The 18,158-nt window shown below is 44.3% G+C and overlaps 1 protein-coding gene across 1 annotated transcript in view; it reads left to right on the top strand.

Moving 5' to 3' along the window:
• The window catches only part of LOC306915071 (IgGFc-binding protein-like), a gene marked incomplete at its 5' end in the record, with an annotated part of 95,271 nt that overhangs the window by 30,128 nt on the left and 46,985 nt on the right, over nt 1–18,158 (top strand). The window contains 19 exons of the mRNA XM_079492316.1: nt 3,057–3,178; nt 3,814–4,089; nt 4,713–4,808; nt 4,971–5,136; nt 5,709–6,112; nt 6,218–6,794; nt 6,912–7,495; nt 7,663–8,230; nt 8,318–8,913; nt 9,053–9,210; nt 10,737–11,137; nt 12,109–12,305; nt 12,751–12,912; nt 13,527–13,533; nt 14,879–14,920; nt 15,551–15,954; nt 16,098–16,674; nt 16,792–17,375; nt 17,543–18,110. Coding sequence (XP_079348442.1) covers nt 3,057–3,178; nt 3,814–4,089; nt 4,713–4,808; nt 4,971–5,136; nt 5,709–6,112; nt 6,218–6,794; nt 6,912–7,495; nt 7,663–8,230; nt 8,318–8,913; nt 9,053–9,210; nt 10,737–11,137; nt 12,109–12,305; nt 12,751–12,912; nt 13,527–13,533; nt 14,879–14,920; nt 15,551–15,954; nt 16,098–16,674; nt 16,792–17,375; nt 17,543–18,110 — 6,489 coding nt within the window. The remainder of the gene's footprint in view (nt 1–3,056; nt 3,179–3,813; nt 4,090–4,712; nt 4,809–4,970; nt 5,137–5,708; nt 6,113–6,217; nt 6,795–6,911; nt 7,496–7,662; nt 8,231–8,317; nt 8,914–9,052; nt 9,211–10,736; nt 11,138–12,108; nt 12,306–12,750; nt 12,913–13,526; nt 13,534–14,878; nt 14,921–15,550; nt 15,955–16,097; nt 16,675–16,791; nt 17,376–17,542; nt 18,111–18,158) is intronic.

The following is an 18,158-nucleotide window of genomic DNA, read 5'->3' as shown; positions in this document are numbered from 1 at the left end:
GTTAAGCCTTCATATAAAATATGTAGGGTATTAAACTCTTATTTATATATAGTGTGAAAAATAAATTGCATCTTAAATGATAGTTCATCATTTACCCAGTAATTTGTTGATCACTTACGGTAACAGATGGAAATGAGTATATGGAAAAACTCAAAACACATATTCAGGATGGAATATGAAAAATTGGAAATATCCGTCTTGATCACATGACTATAGCTACTGTGTACCGATTTGCATGTATATGGACACAATCAGTTTGATTTGCATGATGTATATGGAGTCCATATTATGGACACAATCAGTTTGATTTGCATGATGTATATGGAGTCCATATTATGGACACAATCAGTTTGATTTGGAATTATTATGAAGAGACCCCTAGGACCCTGGGATGAGTCAGTGAGTGATCATTTTGAATATTTTGAACTGGAATTTTTTTTAAGCCTTTACGGGAATTGAATATGAGCTTTTGGTTTCCGATCATGATGAGGATCTGGAATGAATTCTTTTTGACTGGTTTAGCAAGATGTTTGTAGGACTGTATAGCATTCCACCTGCCATTATAAAATGCCCTGTGAGCTGTCAGCTCAGTGGTTCCAAGACTGCTGACTCAAACACAATACAGGTGACTGCTCTGTTATCTATTAGCCTGAGAAAAACGAATTAATGTATGCATTCTTGTTGTTCTTGTAGCAAGTGTTAGTAATTATTATTATTATTATTATTATTGTTATTATTATTATTATTATTATTATTATTATTATTATTATTATTATTATGTATTGTTGTACATTTGTTCATCTTTACTGAACGTACTGAAAGTACTGTCAAATCTATGAAAGCCATCAATGCTGCAGGAGGCAACCCACAGGCACAAAGGTATAGTAGGCCAGTCCAAGGTTGTTCAAGGTTTTTTATGACTTGCCCAAATGTGCCCAACATTTGGGCAAGTGGCTATGGCTGTGTTTAGCCCATGAAGGAGTGTTCTTTGTGCAAAACTAATTCTAGGAATGGATTCAGAATCATGAAAACACCCTAGTTTGACACATTACAATGTAATGTGTCAAAATCTAATCTAAATCTAATTTTAATTATGCTTTAAGAAGCATGTAATGATTACATGCTTCTTAAAGCATAATTAAAATTAGATCCCCCCCCCCCTTTCTTAATGGTACTCCAACTTTCAACCCCTGAATTTACCATGATCCAAAATTTATAAAATTCTCAATTTTTAATATGTTATTTGGATGACCCTAAGGATCATAAAAAACCTTGTACGATTACTATTGCAATTTCTTTTGAGTCAGGCCCTTTTTTTAGCTTAGATTGACTGGCCTATAGGGTATGAGATATATTTGAGTTAAAACAAAAAGGGTTTTGTTAAAACTGATTGTAATCATTGCTATAGAGTGTTTGTTCAGTCTTTTCAGGTGAGCTGCACATTTCTGCCAATCAGGAGAGGATACCCATTTATCAGTTTCAATTTTATTTCTTTGAGTCATCACTTCCAATTTCACTTGTTAATCCTGCATCCCGTATGAGTTTTCTCTCCTGATTGGATGAAATTGGTACATTGCATGCATTTTCTGTTAACTAAAGAGCAGGACAGATAGGAGAGACCCCTGTTAGTGAACATGTACAACTCTATAGCGATGATTCTTATCAGAATAGTCTATTTAACACGTATTTTAACAAAAAGAAAATCACTTGGGCTAAAAACGGCCAAAGCCACTTGCCCAAATGTGCCCAAATATTGGGCACATTTGGGCAAGTTATAAAAAACCTTGAACAACCTTGGACTGGCCTACTACCTTTGTGCCTATGGGTTGCCTCCTGCAGCATTGATGGCTTTCATAGATTTGACAGTACTATCATCAGTAAAGATGAACAAATTTATACCGTAAAATCTCAAATCTCAATCACAATCACCTAAATATGCTGAGCTAGCTTTGAAAGCCTCAGATCAGGTGGCATGTGGAAGTCTTCTCAAAAAGAAAACAAAAGTTAAACATAGCGTCCTTGACGAGATAAATGTTGAAGACCCCTGACTGACTTAGTCTATTACATCTTATACCAGAAACTAACCCTATTTCTAACCTTATCCTCAGTAACACAAATAGGCTACAGGCTAAGAATACAATAACCACCCCACGATCAGTCAATGTGCGGTCGGCGGAAAAATAATTAGGGCGTGTGTGGTTTAAGGCGAGCATTCCGGTTACCATTAGATCTATACTAACACAAATATTTATTCAAATAATTTGACCACTTATGTTCTGAACAGGCTGGTGAAAAAGCTGGAATTCTGCCAATCATGTTGCCTGTGTTGCTTTTAGGGATAATAAGTACCGGTAAGTACATTATTGACTGTTCTGGAAATGTAAACTATAACTCAATTCTGTGATTATTGGTGTATTTACTTTTAAATAATTCATTTATTTCTTTACTTTAAAGGTATGGTGGCATCTGGTAAGTTGAAATCTATATACCAGAAGAACTATGTACAGGATAACATATTAAGACATATACATGAAGGGAATCAAACAGTAATGTTTCAAAAATAATCATGGCCTTTCGATAAAATAGCTAGATAATAGAGCACTTCGACTGGCCTGGGTTAGCATATGGTATGAATATGTATTGCAGATATAAATATATGCATAAATATCATGTGTAAAAATTGGTAAAAAGGGCATAATACTGAGGTGTACCAAGAATCAACAATAATATGGATAATGGACAATGATACAGGCATGTGGTATATTGTATACTGTACAAAGTGTTAATTTAATTTAATTCTGAGCATGTACAAAAGGAACCAAATAGACCCCTTACTGGTAGATTTCGTTCAATTTGTATACACTCAGAGTTAAATAAACACCCATAATTTTACGGTGTAGGTAATCATTACATATAAATGTACAGTGTAGGGGCAAGTGTAATGTACAATCTACACACCAATTAACCACTTTCACACACTTTTAAGGCAAGTCATGACCTTCTCTGTGTGCCTGCGTTAGCCTAATTGTGATATCACCTCCATTTGTGCTACCTAGTAGGCCTACCCCTCTATGATAGAAATGGAACCACACTCCACCGAGCACTTGATGGGAGCTCTTCTGTCATAGCCCTACAACAAACTTTTGTCTACTTTGGACATAGATATAATCAGATATACGTACGTACAATATATTACATTTGCAATGTTATATTCTTTGTATGTTTTCTTTGTATGTTTTCTTTGTGTATACAATTATTACAGCTGATTAGCAAATACAATCCTGTAGCCTACTAGAATTGGGTTGGAAAAACATACAATACAAGATTAAATAAAGCCATTAAATGCAGTGATTATGTGATTTGAATGATTGTAGTCAGTATAGTCAATACACTGCACACACTTGTGTTAACTTATGAGTGTTAGAACAAACAAAAAGGTAGGAGCGCACACCAGTAATGGGGAGGTGCTGACTGCAGGAGACATTTTTCATTGTTGCCAGCAACCAATTTGCTGGCAACAAACACCACTTTGGGTGTTGGCCAGATTGAGGACACTCCCTTTATAATCAGTAGTTTTACCCCTTTCGTGTCATACAAACTGAAGAAGGCATCCTGTTTGCCGAAACATCGGTTCAATAAATGTTTCTATAGCATCGTGACTATACAAGCTGTGCGGCCTCTTCTCTTTCTTTGTCCAACTTATGAGAGTGTAAAATATATATATATAAAATATAGTTTGTTTAAAAGGATGTGTCTATGATCTGTCAAATATTTGTTTGTAATGTTTGTTTTATCCACTAATTTGTTTGTTAGGTCAACCACAATGGACACCTTACCTTTAATAATCCTTGGCATTCTTGGAGCCCTCGAAGTTTCCCGTATGGGAGGAGGGATCTAATTGCTCCATTCTGGTCAGATTTGGACAACAGAGCAAATGGGGAAATCACATATAACCAATACACCAATGGCAGTATCCTTAATCAGGCTACACAAGATGTGAATCGATACTTCCCAGGCCTGCGTTTCTCTGTCCGTTTGGTGTTTGTTGCCACATGGTACGAGGTGGCATACTGGCCCAGATCAGGAGATGTACGTATTTTATTATTATTGTTGTTGTTGTTGTTGTTGTCTCCAACAGGCGATACGGCTGAAGGCCGGAGAATATGTTAATTTCACTCCTGTCCGTCCGCATGTGTCCATCCAAGTGTGTCTGTGACCAGATAATCTGCAGCACTGCCAGCACTGCCAGCCTGATTGCCCTGAAACTTTGCACACACACTCGGCCAAGGAAGAACCCCAAATCTTCCAAATCGGCCTCATAGTGGCGCTATAACAGCTCACTATACTCTTGAGGTCATAATCCACAAATGAATCCCTGGATTCCTTGGATCGTGACGCAACTCAACATAGAAGCCCCATGGCTAACTCATACCCATTCAATTATTCCAATTGAATGACTTCCAAAGTTTGTGGGCCCTGGATGGACAACCCGCCCTGTGTTCGGTGTGTCGGACACACACACGCACAGGCGCACGCAGGCGCAGCCACGCATGCACGCACGCACGCACGCACACACGCACACACACACACACACACACACACCAATCATAATCTGGGCAGATTTAATGGTAAAGTACAAATGAATGACAAATTACAAATTTACTTAACACAATATGAGAAATGGTATTTATCCTTTTCTTTTCTTTTTTCAGCGCACAACATTCCAAGCGGTGTTGATCTCTGCAAATCAGTACTCATTTGTACTGATGAATTATGGAACTTTAGCCTCAACTCGTTGGAATATACAGGTAGAACAATAAAGAAAATATTTTAATTTATTTTTTGATTTCTGCTTTCACAGCTGCTGTCAGCAACACACGAGTGCATAGTTCAGAATCTGTGGGCACAATAGTGATAATATTCACCTGTACAAAACTTCAACCAATTAAAATGTGTATGTGAATTCCCAGGCTGGCTATGACACGATTAACTCCACACACCATTTCACCATTCCTGGATCATCCTATGCCAATGGCAATGACAGCTACTCAAATTTACGTAACGGCAGTAATGTTGGCGTCGCTGGTCGTTGGGCTTTTCGTGTTGACCATGGATCTAGAGGCTGTACGTTTAATGGTAAGACAACACAAATACAATCACAGGCTACGTTCTGCCCAAATCTGAAAGCAGTAAGATTGCCATTCACAGAATACACAGTTCTGTTGGTAAATGGTTAAGGGGGCTTTACAATGTGCTTTATATTCACACATTTAAACACACATTCACACACTGACAACCGAGGCATCCATGCAAGGCACTAACCTGCAGTGTCTTGACATGCAAGGATACTTCAACACTAAGCCAGGTGGAGCTGGGAATTAAACTGCCAACTGCCATATGAAATAGGCTAATACAGTATACACAGCTGGAAGCTTTTTTAACACACCGTCCCTAAATGTTCTTACATGTAACTAAGTTGTTTTGTACATACACAGTGGGTTCCAACACTGATGATTAGTATCTGTATTGTGTAATATAATGTGAATGTTATAGTTAATGTGATGTAGGGTATGTAACTATTCCACTGTTAATTTGCTTTAGTGATTTAATAATAGCTTTGGACACTATCCATCTACCCAATACAAGTTGGTTGTTTGATGTTATAAAACCTGATTGACCTTATCCTGTCCTTTTGATTCATTTTCAAGGTTCCCCTGTCCAGTTGGGTGACTCCTTTTGGAGTGACAACACTTGCCATCAGAGATGCACCTGTACCTCAGTGGGCCTGCAGTGCCAAAACCATCCCTGTTCCTTCTCCCAAATCTGCCGTCGTGACCATTTCCAGTTCTCCTGCCAGACGGTACAGAGACGCACCTGTACCATCACTGGCGATCCTCACTACTACACCTTTGATCGTCAAGTATTTCACTTCCAGGGCACCTGCACTTATGTCCTGTCTGAGCAGTGTGGCCGTGCAGGTCTGCCCTACTATCGTGTGGAGGGCAAGAATGAAAACAGGGGCAGCACCCGGGTGGCATGGACTCGACTAGTCAAAGTGTTTGTTTATGATGAAGTTATTGAGCTTGTCAAGGGCCACCGTGCTGAGGCAAAGGTTAGTTAAGCCTAATTTATACTGTACTCCATTGTATTATTTTGTTGCTTGAAGAAAATAACTGATTTTCATTTGAAAAACATATTTTTATTAATTAATCTGCAGGTGAATGGAAGCTACGTTGCCACACCATTCTCCCTCCATAACAACAGCGTCCAAGTCTACCAGTCAGGATTTTCTGTGGTTGTGAGCACTGATTTTGGCTTGCTGGTATCCTATGATGCCTACCATTATGTCACGATCAAAGTGCCCTACGATTACCAGAATGCCACTTGTGGCCTCTGTGGCAACTTCAACCACCACGCCCAGGATGACTTCCGGACCCGTCAAGGCCAGGTTGTGAGCTCTGATGTTGTCTTCGCTAATAGCTGGAAGGCGTTAGGGGATGACGATCCTGGTTGTGGACCCCGATGCGGAGGCCTGAACTGTGCTGCCTGCACCTTCGCTCAGACAAATCTCTATAGCAACAATGAACACTGCGGCATCCTGCAGAACCCATCCGGACCCTTCGCTAATTGCCATCAACAGATTCCCCCACAGACATATGTGGAGAGTTGTGTGTATGATCTGTGTGTAGGAGGAGGGTACCAGCCTATCCTGTGCCAGGGCCTCAGTACTTATGCCAGACAGTGTGAACAGCATGGGATCCAGGTGAACACCTGGAGGCAACCCAGCTTCTGTGGTATGTATGAACTACTAGTACTTACTGTATGTCAAAACCACACAGCAATGTTTTTTCCTTGGGGCAAAATGTCAATGATATCAATGTAAATTAATTTTTATGTCTTAATTTGTCCAGAAATCCCCTGCCCATCCAACAGTCACTTCGAGCCACGCGGCACTGGGTGCCCTGCGACTTGTGTCAACCCCAATTCAACCCAGAATTGCCCCATTCCTTCTCAAGAGAGCTGTATTTGCGACTCAGGACACGTCCTCAGCGGTGGTGTCTGTGTCCCTCTTGCTCAGTGTGGATGCTCGTTTGAAGGCCGCTACTACAGGTCCGGACAAACTATCATCCTGGACAATGACTGCGGGAGGAGCTGTCGCTGCAGGCATGGCTCCATGACCTGCCACTCTCACGGATGTGGTCCACTCGAGTCTTGCAGAGTGGAGGATGGAGAACGGGGGTGCAGATCTAACAGCCATGAAACTTGCTGGGTGAAGGGACCGAGATCCTATCGCACATTTGATGGACTGACGTATGAGTATCCTGGAGCTTGTCGGTTGACCCTCGCCAGGGTAATGGGATTGTCCCAGCACCCTCACTTCTCGGTGACAGCAGAGAAGGTCCCTAGAGGCCGAGATGGTTTTGAGCGCTTGTTGAAATTTGAGGCTGAGGGGACCCAGGTGTCTATTGACATAGGAGGTAGCAGCAGAGTGAAGGTGAGTATTTCAGTTGCAAAATTAGATTTAGAACAAGACATATAATGCTTTGTATTATTACATTAACAGGCTTGTAATATCTGTCTTTTTTTCCCCCTTGGATTAAGTAATGTCTTATTCCCCCTGTGAATCCTTACGCTCAACCTCTTATGTTGTTTTTTGCTTAGGTTGATGGTCAGGTCATTGGACTCCCATTTATCACTGCGTCCAACCGAATCCGCATCTTCCACAGCAACGTTCACACCATCATCATCCACACCTCTTTTGATGTGGTCATACAAGCAGACTGGCCTCACTTGGTGCGTGTCACAGTGCCCAGTGTCTACAGCGGTTCACTCGGTGGACTCTGTGGGAACTACAACGGTCATGAGCATGATGACTTCCGTACACCCAATGGCATTCTGGTCAACAGCTCTCAGAGTTTTGGTGACAGTTGGCGGGACGGCTCTCTGTCAGCACACTGTGTGGAAAGCGGCGGGCAGACTCGTCCGAATCAGAACAACACAACAAATTACAATTCCACTCAATATTGTGGCGTAATGACATTGACAAGTGGGCCATTCGCCGTATGCCAGGCCAGGGTGGACCCACGCGACCATGTAGAGGAGTGTGTGGAGGACATGAGGGAGGCAAGGAATCCAACTGTAGCTATGTGCGAGGCTCTGCGTGATTATGCACTGCTGTGCCAACAAACTGCCATCACTTTAGGGGACTGGAGGAACACCACAGGCTGTGGTAAGAACATTGTTCTTGCCCTTTCAAATGCATTGTTCATTTGATATTGATCATGTTCATGACCTTTGTGCTTTTCTCCTTTTCCAGTGCAAACGTGTCCATCTAACAGCCACTATGAACTGTGTGGCACTTCCTGCCCTTCCTCCTGCCCCAGTCTGTCCTTCCCATTTTACTGTGCCACCGTGTGCCAGGAAGGGTGCCAGTGTGATGATGGCTTCCTCTTCAGTGGCAACCGGTGTGTGCCAACCATCGGCTGTGGATGCCAGCATGAGGGCCGCTATCGGCAAGCTGGTGAGAGCTTCTGGGCTGGTGAGGAGTGTCAGAGCTACTGTAGCTGTAACGGAACCACTGCCGCGGTCCACTGTACGCCCAGAACCTGTGCTACCCAGGAATCCTGCCGGGTGACCGACGGTGACTATGGCTGCCACCCAAGTCCCCATGGCACCTGTTCTGCCTCCGGGGACCCTCACTACCTCACCTTTGATGGCAAAGCATTTGACTTCCAGGGGACCTGTCGCTATGTTCTGGCGACCGTGTGCAATGACACCAGTTTGCATCAGTTTCAAGTAGATGCCAAGAATGAGGCATGGCGAGGATCCAGTGTTTCCATCACAGCTGAAGTGTTTGTCAGTGTGTGGGGCTACCAGGTGCACATGTCAAGGGGGAGACGTGGAGAGGTGCAGGTAAGTCATGTGTGAACCAGTAATTGCCTTGTTGCATAATGTTTAGTACTATTACAGAACTCATTAGGAAAAACAAGCACATTGTTATTTTCAAAAAAATATATGCTTTTATCAAATTATTATCATTTCAACTTTCAAGGTGAATGGCGTGTCTAGAAACTTGCCTATTCTCTTGGATGGTGGTCGTGTGTCTATCTATCTAAGTGGACATCGCACATTTGTCAATACTGACTTTGGGCTCAGTGTCAGCTATGATGGGTCAACTTGGGTGTCCATCTCTGTACCGTCAAACTATAGGTATGTTTCATGTATATTTTTGCTGTTAATTAAATGTCTTGCTCTATTTTTAAATCATAACTATTCATTTCAAATCTCAAAGTATTCGCATTTCGCAAGCGTTAGCAACATCTATCTATAAATCCACGTAACTCGAGAACCGTTCGCCCCACCGACTCCAAATTCGACACACACGTAACGCGTTCCACACCACAACAGGGAGTGCAGTGCCGGTCAGACCCACGAAAGGCCTTGACGATCTGCCCAGACTCTGGACAGGGGCCCTGCCAAGGCTCCATACATGGAGCTGGCCTAGCTGTACTGACATCAAAATGGTGTTCTGACATCTGTATAGACTCCATATTTGGGCATGACTGACAAAGAACTCCATATAAGGGCATAAAAGGGACACAGACATAATAACGGGGTGGGGCATGCATTTCCAACTTGCATCGTTCCAAGTAGGCCAGTGCCAAATGGGCACCGCTCTAGTACAAGTAAACAACATATACAGGCCCACATAAATCTCCAGTTTTGTGGGAGCAGTGACAGCTCCAGTTGCAGTGTTCCTGCACCTCACATAGAGACGTAACCTGCTCCTGTCTATTGCAGCTTGTTTGTTTCCAACCTAGGTCCAATAACTAGGTCATGTAGTTGCTCAATATTTAATTTCACATAGGCCCGGATGGTTAGCTCAACCATCTGGGCACCTAGGCTGCCAAACCAGACGGACGGCGTGCCGCGGGTTCGACTCCCGAGCCCGACGGCCTTTGCCGCGTGTCATAAATGGCCTACTAGTGCGCAAGCAGAGCGTGCAAGTACTGTAGACCGCTACAAACTTTCAAATCTCAGCCTCTCTGTGAAAGAACGTTTGCAATATTGAATTATTAGGTTTAGCTATTTGCTACGTACCTTGCTTTTGGAGGAAAAAAGAGTAGTATTTTGAAGTATGGTAATGGTTACTTATGCCTGTTATGGCAGTGGTGTCAGATTACCTACATGTAAGGGGCATTACCTTTAGTCCACCAGACACTGAAACATGTCATCGTTACTTCACCATCGATAACCAATTATACCCTGGCATTGGTACATATATTCCAATAGCCTGACGGAAAACATACCGCATGGTCTGCTTCGTGCCAGCATATGACGTCATATCATATGCTGCTAAGGGACATCGTAGCACCTGACTGATAACATTACTTGCACGCTCTGCTTGCGCAAGTAATAATAATATTTAATTTCACATAGACTATACAGCTGCTAGTTCAAATCTTTCTTTTCATTATTTGCTACACACATTGACATGACAGGCTGTCACTCATAACCTTGGACTTGTTTAATGTATTGCATTTTACCATAATTACACCGTAGTTGACACTGCTGGTGTGAATTCAGCATAATAATAATAATTATAATAATAATAATAAATGTTTGTCTGCTCACACTTTTTCACATCTGATGTTGTTGCAAAACCACTATCAATGTCTGCAAGACAAAAACAAAGTATAATTAAAACCTTTTGTTTTCACTCATTTCAAAAATAGTGGCAGAACATGCGGACTATGTGGGAACTTCAACGGGAACCAGAATGACGAGTTCCTCACGGCTGCTGGACTTGTGGCCTCTTCTGCCACTGTGTTTGGCAATGCCTGGAAGGTGCCCAGCAACAACACCTGCAGTGAAGGGTGTGGCGCGTCCTGCCCGCGCTGTGCCAACGAGGCGCCCTCTAGGGCCCAATGTGAGGTGATTAGAGCCTCTGAGGGCCCCCTCAGTTTCTGCCACGGGGAGGTGGACCCAACGCCTTACTTCAATGACTGTGTATTTGATGTGTGCATTACGGGGAGCAGAGGCCAAGATGTGCTGTGCAGAGCTATTCAGACTTACGTCAGCGCCTGTCAATCTGCCAATGTTAGAATCTACCCTTGGAGGCAGAACACTGTCTGCGGTAAGTTAAGTTCACTCTGGCACCCAAGACATCTGGGTCAAATCTATTGTTCTCGGCTCTGTAAATCAGTATCAGTGTATCAGTAGAAAATGCAGTCAGACAAGGATTATGAATTATGCCATCAGACAGAAGAATATATCAACCTTCTTTACTGGAAGCCCAGTCACCCAGTCAAACAAGTTTTTATCAACGATTCTATACTGGAAGTACTGTATCAGCAAAGCCTACTTAGATGGTCAAGAGTAGGAAATTGATTGATTGATTGATTGATTGATTGATTGATTGATTAACAGTTCGCAGAATTACAGTACATTTCAAGTACACCTCAATACAATAACTGTTAACAGTGAGTGGACGACACCATAAAGCATTACACTTGATTACAATAGGGCCCACCATTTTCAATTAATCAAAAAGTGTTGTTGGAGAGCGACCATTGTGTGTCTCGTTGTGAATCCTCAAAGCAACTGGCATGAAGGAGCTGCCAAACCTGGGGAAGTGAATCTGTTATTTCCTCACTTGCTCAGATGCCCCACTATATCTAGGTGGAGGGGGTGGGACCATGGGAGGGATTCTCTATGATGGTATCCAGTTTATGCACCATGGCTAACTCCTCCACCCCCTCCAGTGAGGTCCCCACGACAGAGCCTGCCTTCCTCACCAGCCTGTTTAGGAAGGCAGGCTACTGTATATCAGTATATTAGTACAAATCCAGTCAGACCAGGATTATTAAGATATCATCAGACGGATGAATAAACAAGCCTCCTTTACTGGAAGTACTTTATCAGCCAAGACTACTTTATAGTATATCAGTACTGTAGTCAGACAAGGTTTATTTGAGATACCATCAAAGAGAACAATAAACAAGCTTTCGTTACTGGTACTTTAAAAGCCAAGCCTACTTCACAGGAAGTATGAAACGTGCCTACGCTACTGTATAAACTAAGCCTTTCTTACTTTCTCCCTTGCAGGGCTTGATTGTCCAGCAAACAGCCATTATGAGCTTTGTGGAACAGACTGCGGGCACACATGTGCCAGCAGCATCGATGCTAGCTGCGAGCAAGTGTGTGCCGAAGGCTGTTTCTGTGATGAGGGTTATCTCAGGAGTGGAGGCCAGTGTGTCCCTGTGGAACAATGTGGCTGCCAGTACGATGGATTCTACATTGGGGTAAGTTGCTTTCCAGTCAGCTTGAGGCGTGGTGGAACTCCCTTCTGCTTAAGTAAACTAATACATTCCATTCTAGCCTAGGTCTCAATCAAAAATCCCTCAATGCAATCCCTCAATATAATATTAATATTATGTTCCAACTTTAACTCACCAGTTCTATTTTGTGCAAGAAAAATAAGTTGAAATATAGATTGTCTAAAGTTTGTAAGTGAATAATGAGCATATAAGTCAGCATTAATTTGTAGGCCTACTGTACAGCCTGAGCCTACACCCTACAGTACAGGTGCAGAGTGGAAAAACATTAACATGTCTGACAGCATGGCAACTTAAGAACCACTGACAATATGAAACAGAAGTAAAGCAAACTCAGGTAGAACAACAAACCACCATGTGTAACATGATTTCTGAATGCAGTGTGCTTCTCTCTTTCCCTTACGCGTTACAGGCTGGGGAGACTTTCTGGACACCCGGTTGCTCCCAGCGATGTGAATGCTTTGCCCCGAATGATCTGCGTTGCTCTGCTGTATCCTGTACCCCCACGCAAGAGTGCACTATCAAAAACGGCCAACTGGGCTGCTTTGTTCCTAGCCTTCCTACAACCACAGTTCCTAGCCTTCCTACAACCACAGTTCCTAGACTTCCTCCAAACACAGTTCCTAGCCTTCCTACAACCACAGTTCCTAGCCTTCCTCCAACCACAGTTCCTAGCCTTCCTCCAACCACAGTTCCTAGACTTCCTCCAACCACAGTTCCTAGCCGTCCTACAACCACAGTTCCTAGCCTTCCTACAACCACAGTTCCTAACCTTCCTAGAACCACAGTTCCTAGCCTTCCTACAACCACAGTTCCTAGACTTCCTCCAACCACAGTTCCTAGCCTTCCTACAACCACAGTTCCTAGACTTCCTCCAACCACAGTTCCTAGCCTTCCTCCAACCACAGTTCCTAGACTTCCTCCAACCACAGTTCCTATACTTCCTACAACCACAGTTCCTAGCCGTCCTACAACCACAGTTCCTAGCCTTCCTACAACCACAGTTCCTAGACTTCCTCCAAACACAGTTCCTAGCCTTCCTACAACCACAGTTCCTAGCCTTCCTCCAACCACAGTTCCTAGCCTTCCTCCAACCACAGTTCCTAGACTTCCTCCAACCACAGTTCCTAGCCGTCCTACAACCACAGTTCCTAGCCTTCCTACAACCACAGTTCCTAACCTTCCTAGAACCACAGTTCCTAGCCTTCCTACAACCACAGTTCCTAGACTTCCTCCAACCACAGTTCCTAGCCTTCCTACAACCACAGTTCCTAGACTTCCTCCAACCACAGTTCCTAGCCTTCCTCCAACCACAGTTCCTAGACTTCCTCCAACCACAGTTCCTATACTTCCTACAACCACAGTTCCTAGCCGTCCTACAACCACAGTTCCTAGCCTTCCTACAACCACAGTTCCTAGCCTTCCTACAACGACAGTTCCTAGCCTTCCTACAACCACAGTTCCTAGACTTCCTCCAACCACAGTTCCTAGACTTCCTACAACCACAGTTCCTAGCCTTCCTACAACCACAGTTCCTAGCCTTCCTCCAACCACAGTTCCTAGCCGTCCTACAACCACAGTTCCTAGCCTTCCTCCAACCACAGTTCCTAGCCGTCCTACAACCACAGTTCCTAGACTTCCTACAACCACAGTTCCTAGACTTCCTACAACCACAGTTCCTAGCCTTCCTCCAACCACAGTTCCTAGCCTTCCTCCAACCACAGTTCCTAGCCGTCCTACAACCACAGTTCCTAGCCTTCCTCCAACCACAGTTCCTAGCCGTCCTACAACCACAGTTCCTAGCCTTCCTACAACCACAGTTCCTAGCCTTCCTCCAACCACAGTTCCTAGCCGTCCTACAACCACAGTTCCTAGCCTTCCTCCAACCACAGTTCCTAGCCGTCCTACAACCACAGTTCCTAGCCGTCCTACAACCACAGTTCCTAGCCTTCCTACAACCACAGTTCCTAGCCTTCCTACAACGACAGTTCCTAGCCTTCCTACAACCACAGTTCCTAGACTTCCTCCAACCACAGTTCCTAGACTTCCTACAACCACAGTTCCTAGCCTTCCTACAACCACAGTTCCTAGCCTTCCTCCAACCACAGTTCCTAGCCGTCCTACAACCACAGTTCCTAGCCTTCCTCCAACCACAGTTCCTAGCCGTCCTACAACCACAGTTCCTAGACTTCCTACAACCACAGTTCCTAGACTTCCTACAACCACAGTTCCTAGCCTTCCTCCAACCACAGTTCCTAGCCTTCCTCCAACCACAGTTCCTAGCCGTCCTACAACCACAGTTCCTAGCCTTCCTCCAACCACAGTTCCTAGCCGTCCTACAACCACAGTTCCTAGCCTTCCTACAACCACAGTTCCTAGCCTTCCTCCAACCACAGTTCCTAGCCGTCCTACAACCACAGTTCCTAGCCTTCCTCCAACCACAGTTCCTAGCCGTCCTACAACCACAGTTCCTAGCCGTCCTACAACCACAGTTCCTAGCCTTCCTACAACCACAGTTCCTAGCCTTCCTTCAACCACAGCTTTTCGTGTTGACCATGGATCTAGAGGCTGTACGTTTAATGGTAAGACAACACAAATACAATCACAGGCTACGTTAAGATTGCCATTCACAGAATTTACAGTTCTGTTGGTAAATGGTTAAGGGGGCTTTACAATGTGCTTTATATTCACACATTTAAACACACATTCACACACTGACAACAGAGGCATCCATGCAAGGCACTAACCTGCAGTGTCTTGACATGCTGAAGGATACACTAAGCCAGGTGGAGCTGGGAATTAATCAGGATTCTTACGTAATGTTTCCAAGAAGACACAGGAAACGGGTGTGATTTTTAAAACTGATTGACTGCCAAAAACACAGTATCAATGAATATTGATATGAAATAGGCTAATACAGTATACACAGCTGGAAGCTTTTTTAACACACCGTCCCTAAATGTTCTTACATGTAACTAAGTTGTTTTGTACATACACAGTGGGTTCCAACACTGATGATTAGTATGTGTATTGTGTAATATAATGTGAATGTTATAGTTAATGTGATGTAGGGTATGTAACTATTCCACTGTTAATTTGCTTTAGTGATTTAATAATAGCTTTGGACACTATCCATCTACCCAATACAAGTTGGTTGTTTGATGTTATAAAACCTGATTGACCTTATCCTGTCCTTTTGATTTATTTTCAAGGTTCCCCTGTCCAGTTGGGTGACTCCTTTTGGAGTGACAACACTTGCCATCAGAGATGCACCTGTACCTCAGCGGGCCTGCAGTGCCAAAACCAACCCTGTTCCTTCTCCCAAATCTGCCGTCGTGACCATTTCCAGTTCTCCTGCCAGACGGTACAGAGACGCACCTGTACCATCACTGGCGATCCTCACTACTACACCTTTGATCGTCAAGTATTTCACTTCCAGGGCACCTGCACTTATGTCCTGTCTGAGCAGTGTGGCCGTGCAGGTCTGCCCTACTATCGTGTGGAGGGCAAGAATGAAAACAGGGGCAGCACCCGGGTGGCATGGACTCGACTAGTCAAAGTGTTTGTTTATGATGAAGTTATTGAGCTTGTCAAGGGCCACCGTGCTGAGGCAAAGGTTAGTTAAGCCTAATTTATACTGTACTCCATTGTATTATTTTTTTGCTTGAAGAAAATAACTGATTTTCATTTGAAAAAAATATTTTCAGTTGAAAATCAATTAATGCATTTTGTCTGACAATTATGCTAATAAATCTGCAGGTGAATGGAAGCTACGTTTCCACACCATTCTCCCTCCATAACAACAGCGTCCAAGTCTACCAGTCAGGATTTTCTGTGGTTGTGAGCACTGATTTTGGCTTGCTGGTATCCTATGATGCCTACCATTATGTCACGATCAAAGTGCCCTACGATTACCAGAATGCCACTTGTGGCCTCTGTGGCAACTTCAACAACCGCGCCCAGGATGACTTCCGGACCCGTCAAGGCCAGGTTGTGAGCTCTGATGTTGTCTTCGCTAATAGCTGGAAGGCGTTAGGGGATGACGATCCTGGTTGTGGACCCCGATGCGGAGGCCTGAACTGTGCTGCCTGCACCTTCGCTCAGACAAATCTCTATAGCAACAATGAACACTGCGGCATCCTGCAGAACCCATCCGGACCCTTCGCTAATTGCCATCGACAGATTCCCCCACAGACATTTGTGGAGAGTTGTGTGTATGATCTGTGTGTAGGAGGAGGGTACCAGCCTATCCTGTGCCAGGGCCTCAGTACTTATGCCAGACAGTGTGAACAGCATGGGATCCAGGTGAACACCTGGAGGCAACCCGGCTTCTGTGGTATGTATGAACTACTAGTACTTACTGTATGTCAAAACCACACAGCAATGTTTTTGCCTTGGGGCAAAATGTCAATGATATCAATGTAAATTAATTTTTATGTCCTAATTTGTCCAGAAATCCCCTGCCCATCCAACAGTCACTTCGAGCCACGTGGCACTGGGTGCCCTGCGACTTGTGTCAACCCCAATTCAACCCAGAATTGCCCCATTCCTTCTCAAGAGAGCTGTATTTGCGACTCAGGACACGTCCTCAGCGGTGGTGTCTGTGTCCCTCTTGCTCAGTGTGGCTGCTCGTTTGAAGGCCGCTACTACAGGTCCGGACAAACTATCATCCTGGACAATGACTGCGGGAGGAGCTGTCGCTGCAGTCATGGCTCCATGACCTGCCACTCTCACGGATGTGGTCCACTCGAGTCTTGCAGAGTGGAGGATGGAGAACGGGGGTGCAGATCTAACAGCCATGAAACTTGCTGGGTGAAGGGACCGAGATCCTATCGCACATTTGATGGACTGACGTATGAGTATCCTGGAGCTTGTCGGTTGACCCTCGCCAGGGTAATGGGATTGTCTCAGCACCCTCACTTCTCGGTGACAGCAGAGAAGGTCCCTAGAGGCCGAGATGGTTTTGAGCGCTTGTTGAAATTTGAGGCTGAGGGGACCCAGGTGTCTATTGACATAGGAGGTAGCAGCAGAGTGAAGGTGAGTATTTCAGTTGCAAAATTAGATTTAGAACAAGACATATAATGCTTTGTATTATTACATTAACAGGCTTGTAATATCTGTCTTTTTTTCCCCCTTGGATTAAGTAATGTCTTATTCCCCCTGTGAATCCTTACGCTCAACCTCTTATGTTGTTTTTTGCTTAGGTTGATGGTCAGGTCATTGGACTCCCATTTATCACTGCGTCCAACCGAATCCGCATCTTCCACAGCAACGTTCACACCATCATCATCCACACCTCTTTTGATGTGGTCATACAAGCAGACTGGCCTCACTTGGTGCGTGTCACAGTGCCCAGTGTCTACAGCGGTTCACTCGGTGGACTCTGTGGGAACTACAACGGTCATGAGCATGATGACTTCCGTACACCCAATGGCATTCTGGTCAACAGCTCTCAGAGTTTTGGTGACAGTTGGCGGGACGGCTCTCTGTCAGCACACTGTGTGGAAAGCAGCGGGCAGACTCATCTGAATCAGAACAACACAACAAATTACAATTCCACTCAATACTGTGGCGTAATGACATTGACAAGTGGGCCATTCACCGTATGCCAGGCCAGGGTGGACCCACGCGACCATGTAGAGGAGTGTGTGGAGGACATGAGGGAGGCCAGAGATCCAACTGTAGCTATGTGCGAGGCTCTGCGTGATTATGCACTGCTGTGCCAACAAACTGGCATCACCTTAGGGGACTGGAGGAACACCACAGGCTGTGGTAAGAACATTGTTCTTGCCCTTTCAGAGCTCTATATTGTTCATTTGA

The sequence above is a fragment of the Electrona antarctica genome (genome assembly GCF_951216825.1).
Source record: "Electrona antarctica genome assembly, chromosome: 22".
In the NCBI taxonomy this organism is placed as follows: Eukaryota; Metazoa; Chordata; class Actinopteri; order Myctophiformes; family Myctophidae; genus Electrona; species Electrona antarctica.
This window is presented reverse-complemented; position numbering and strand designations above follow the sequence as displayed.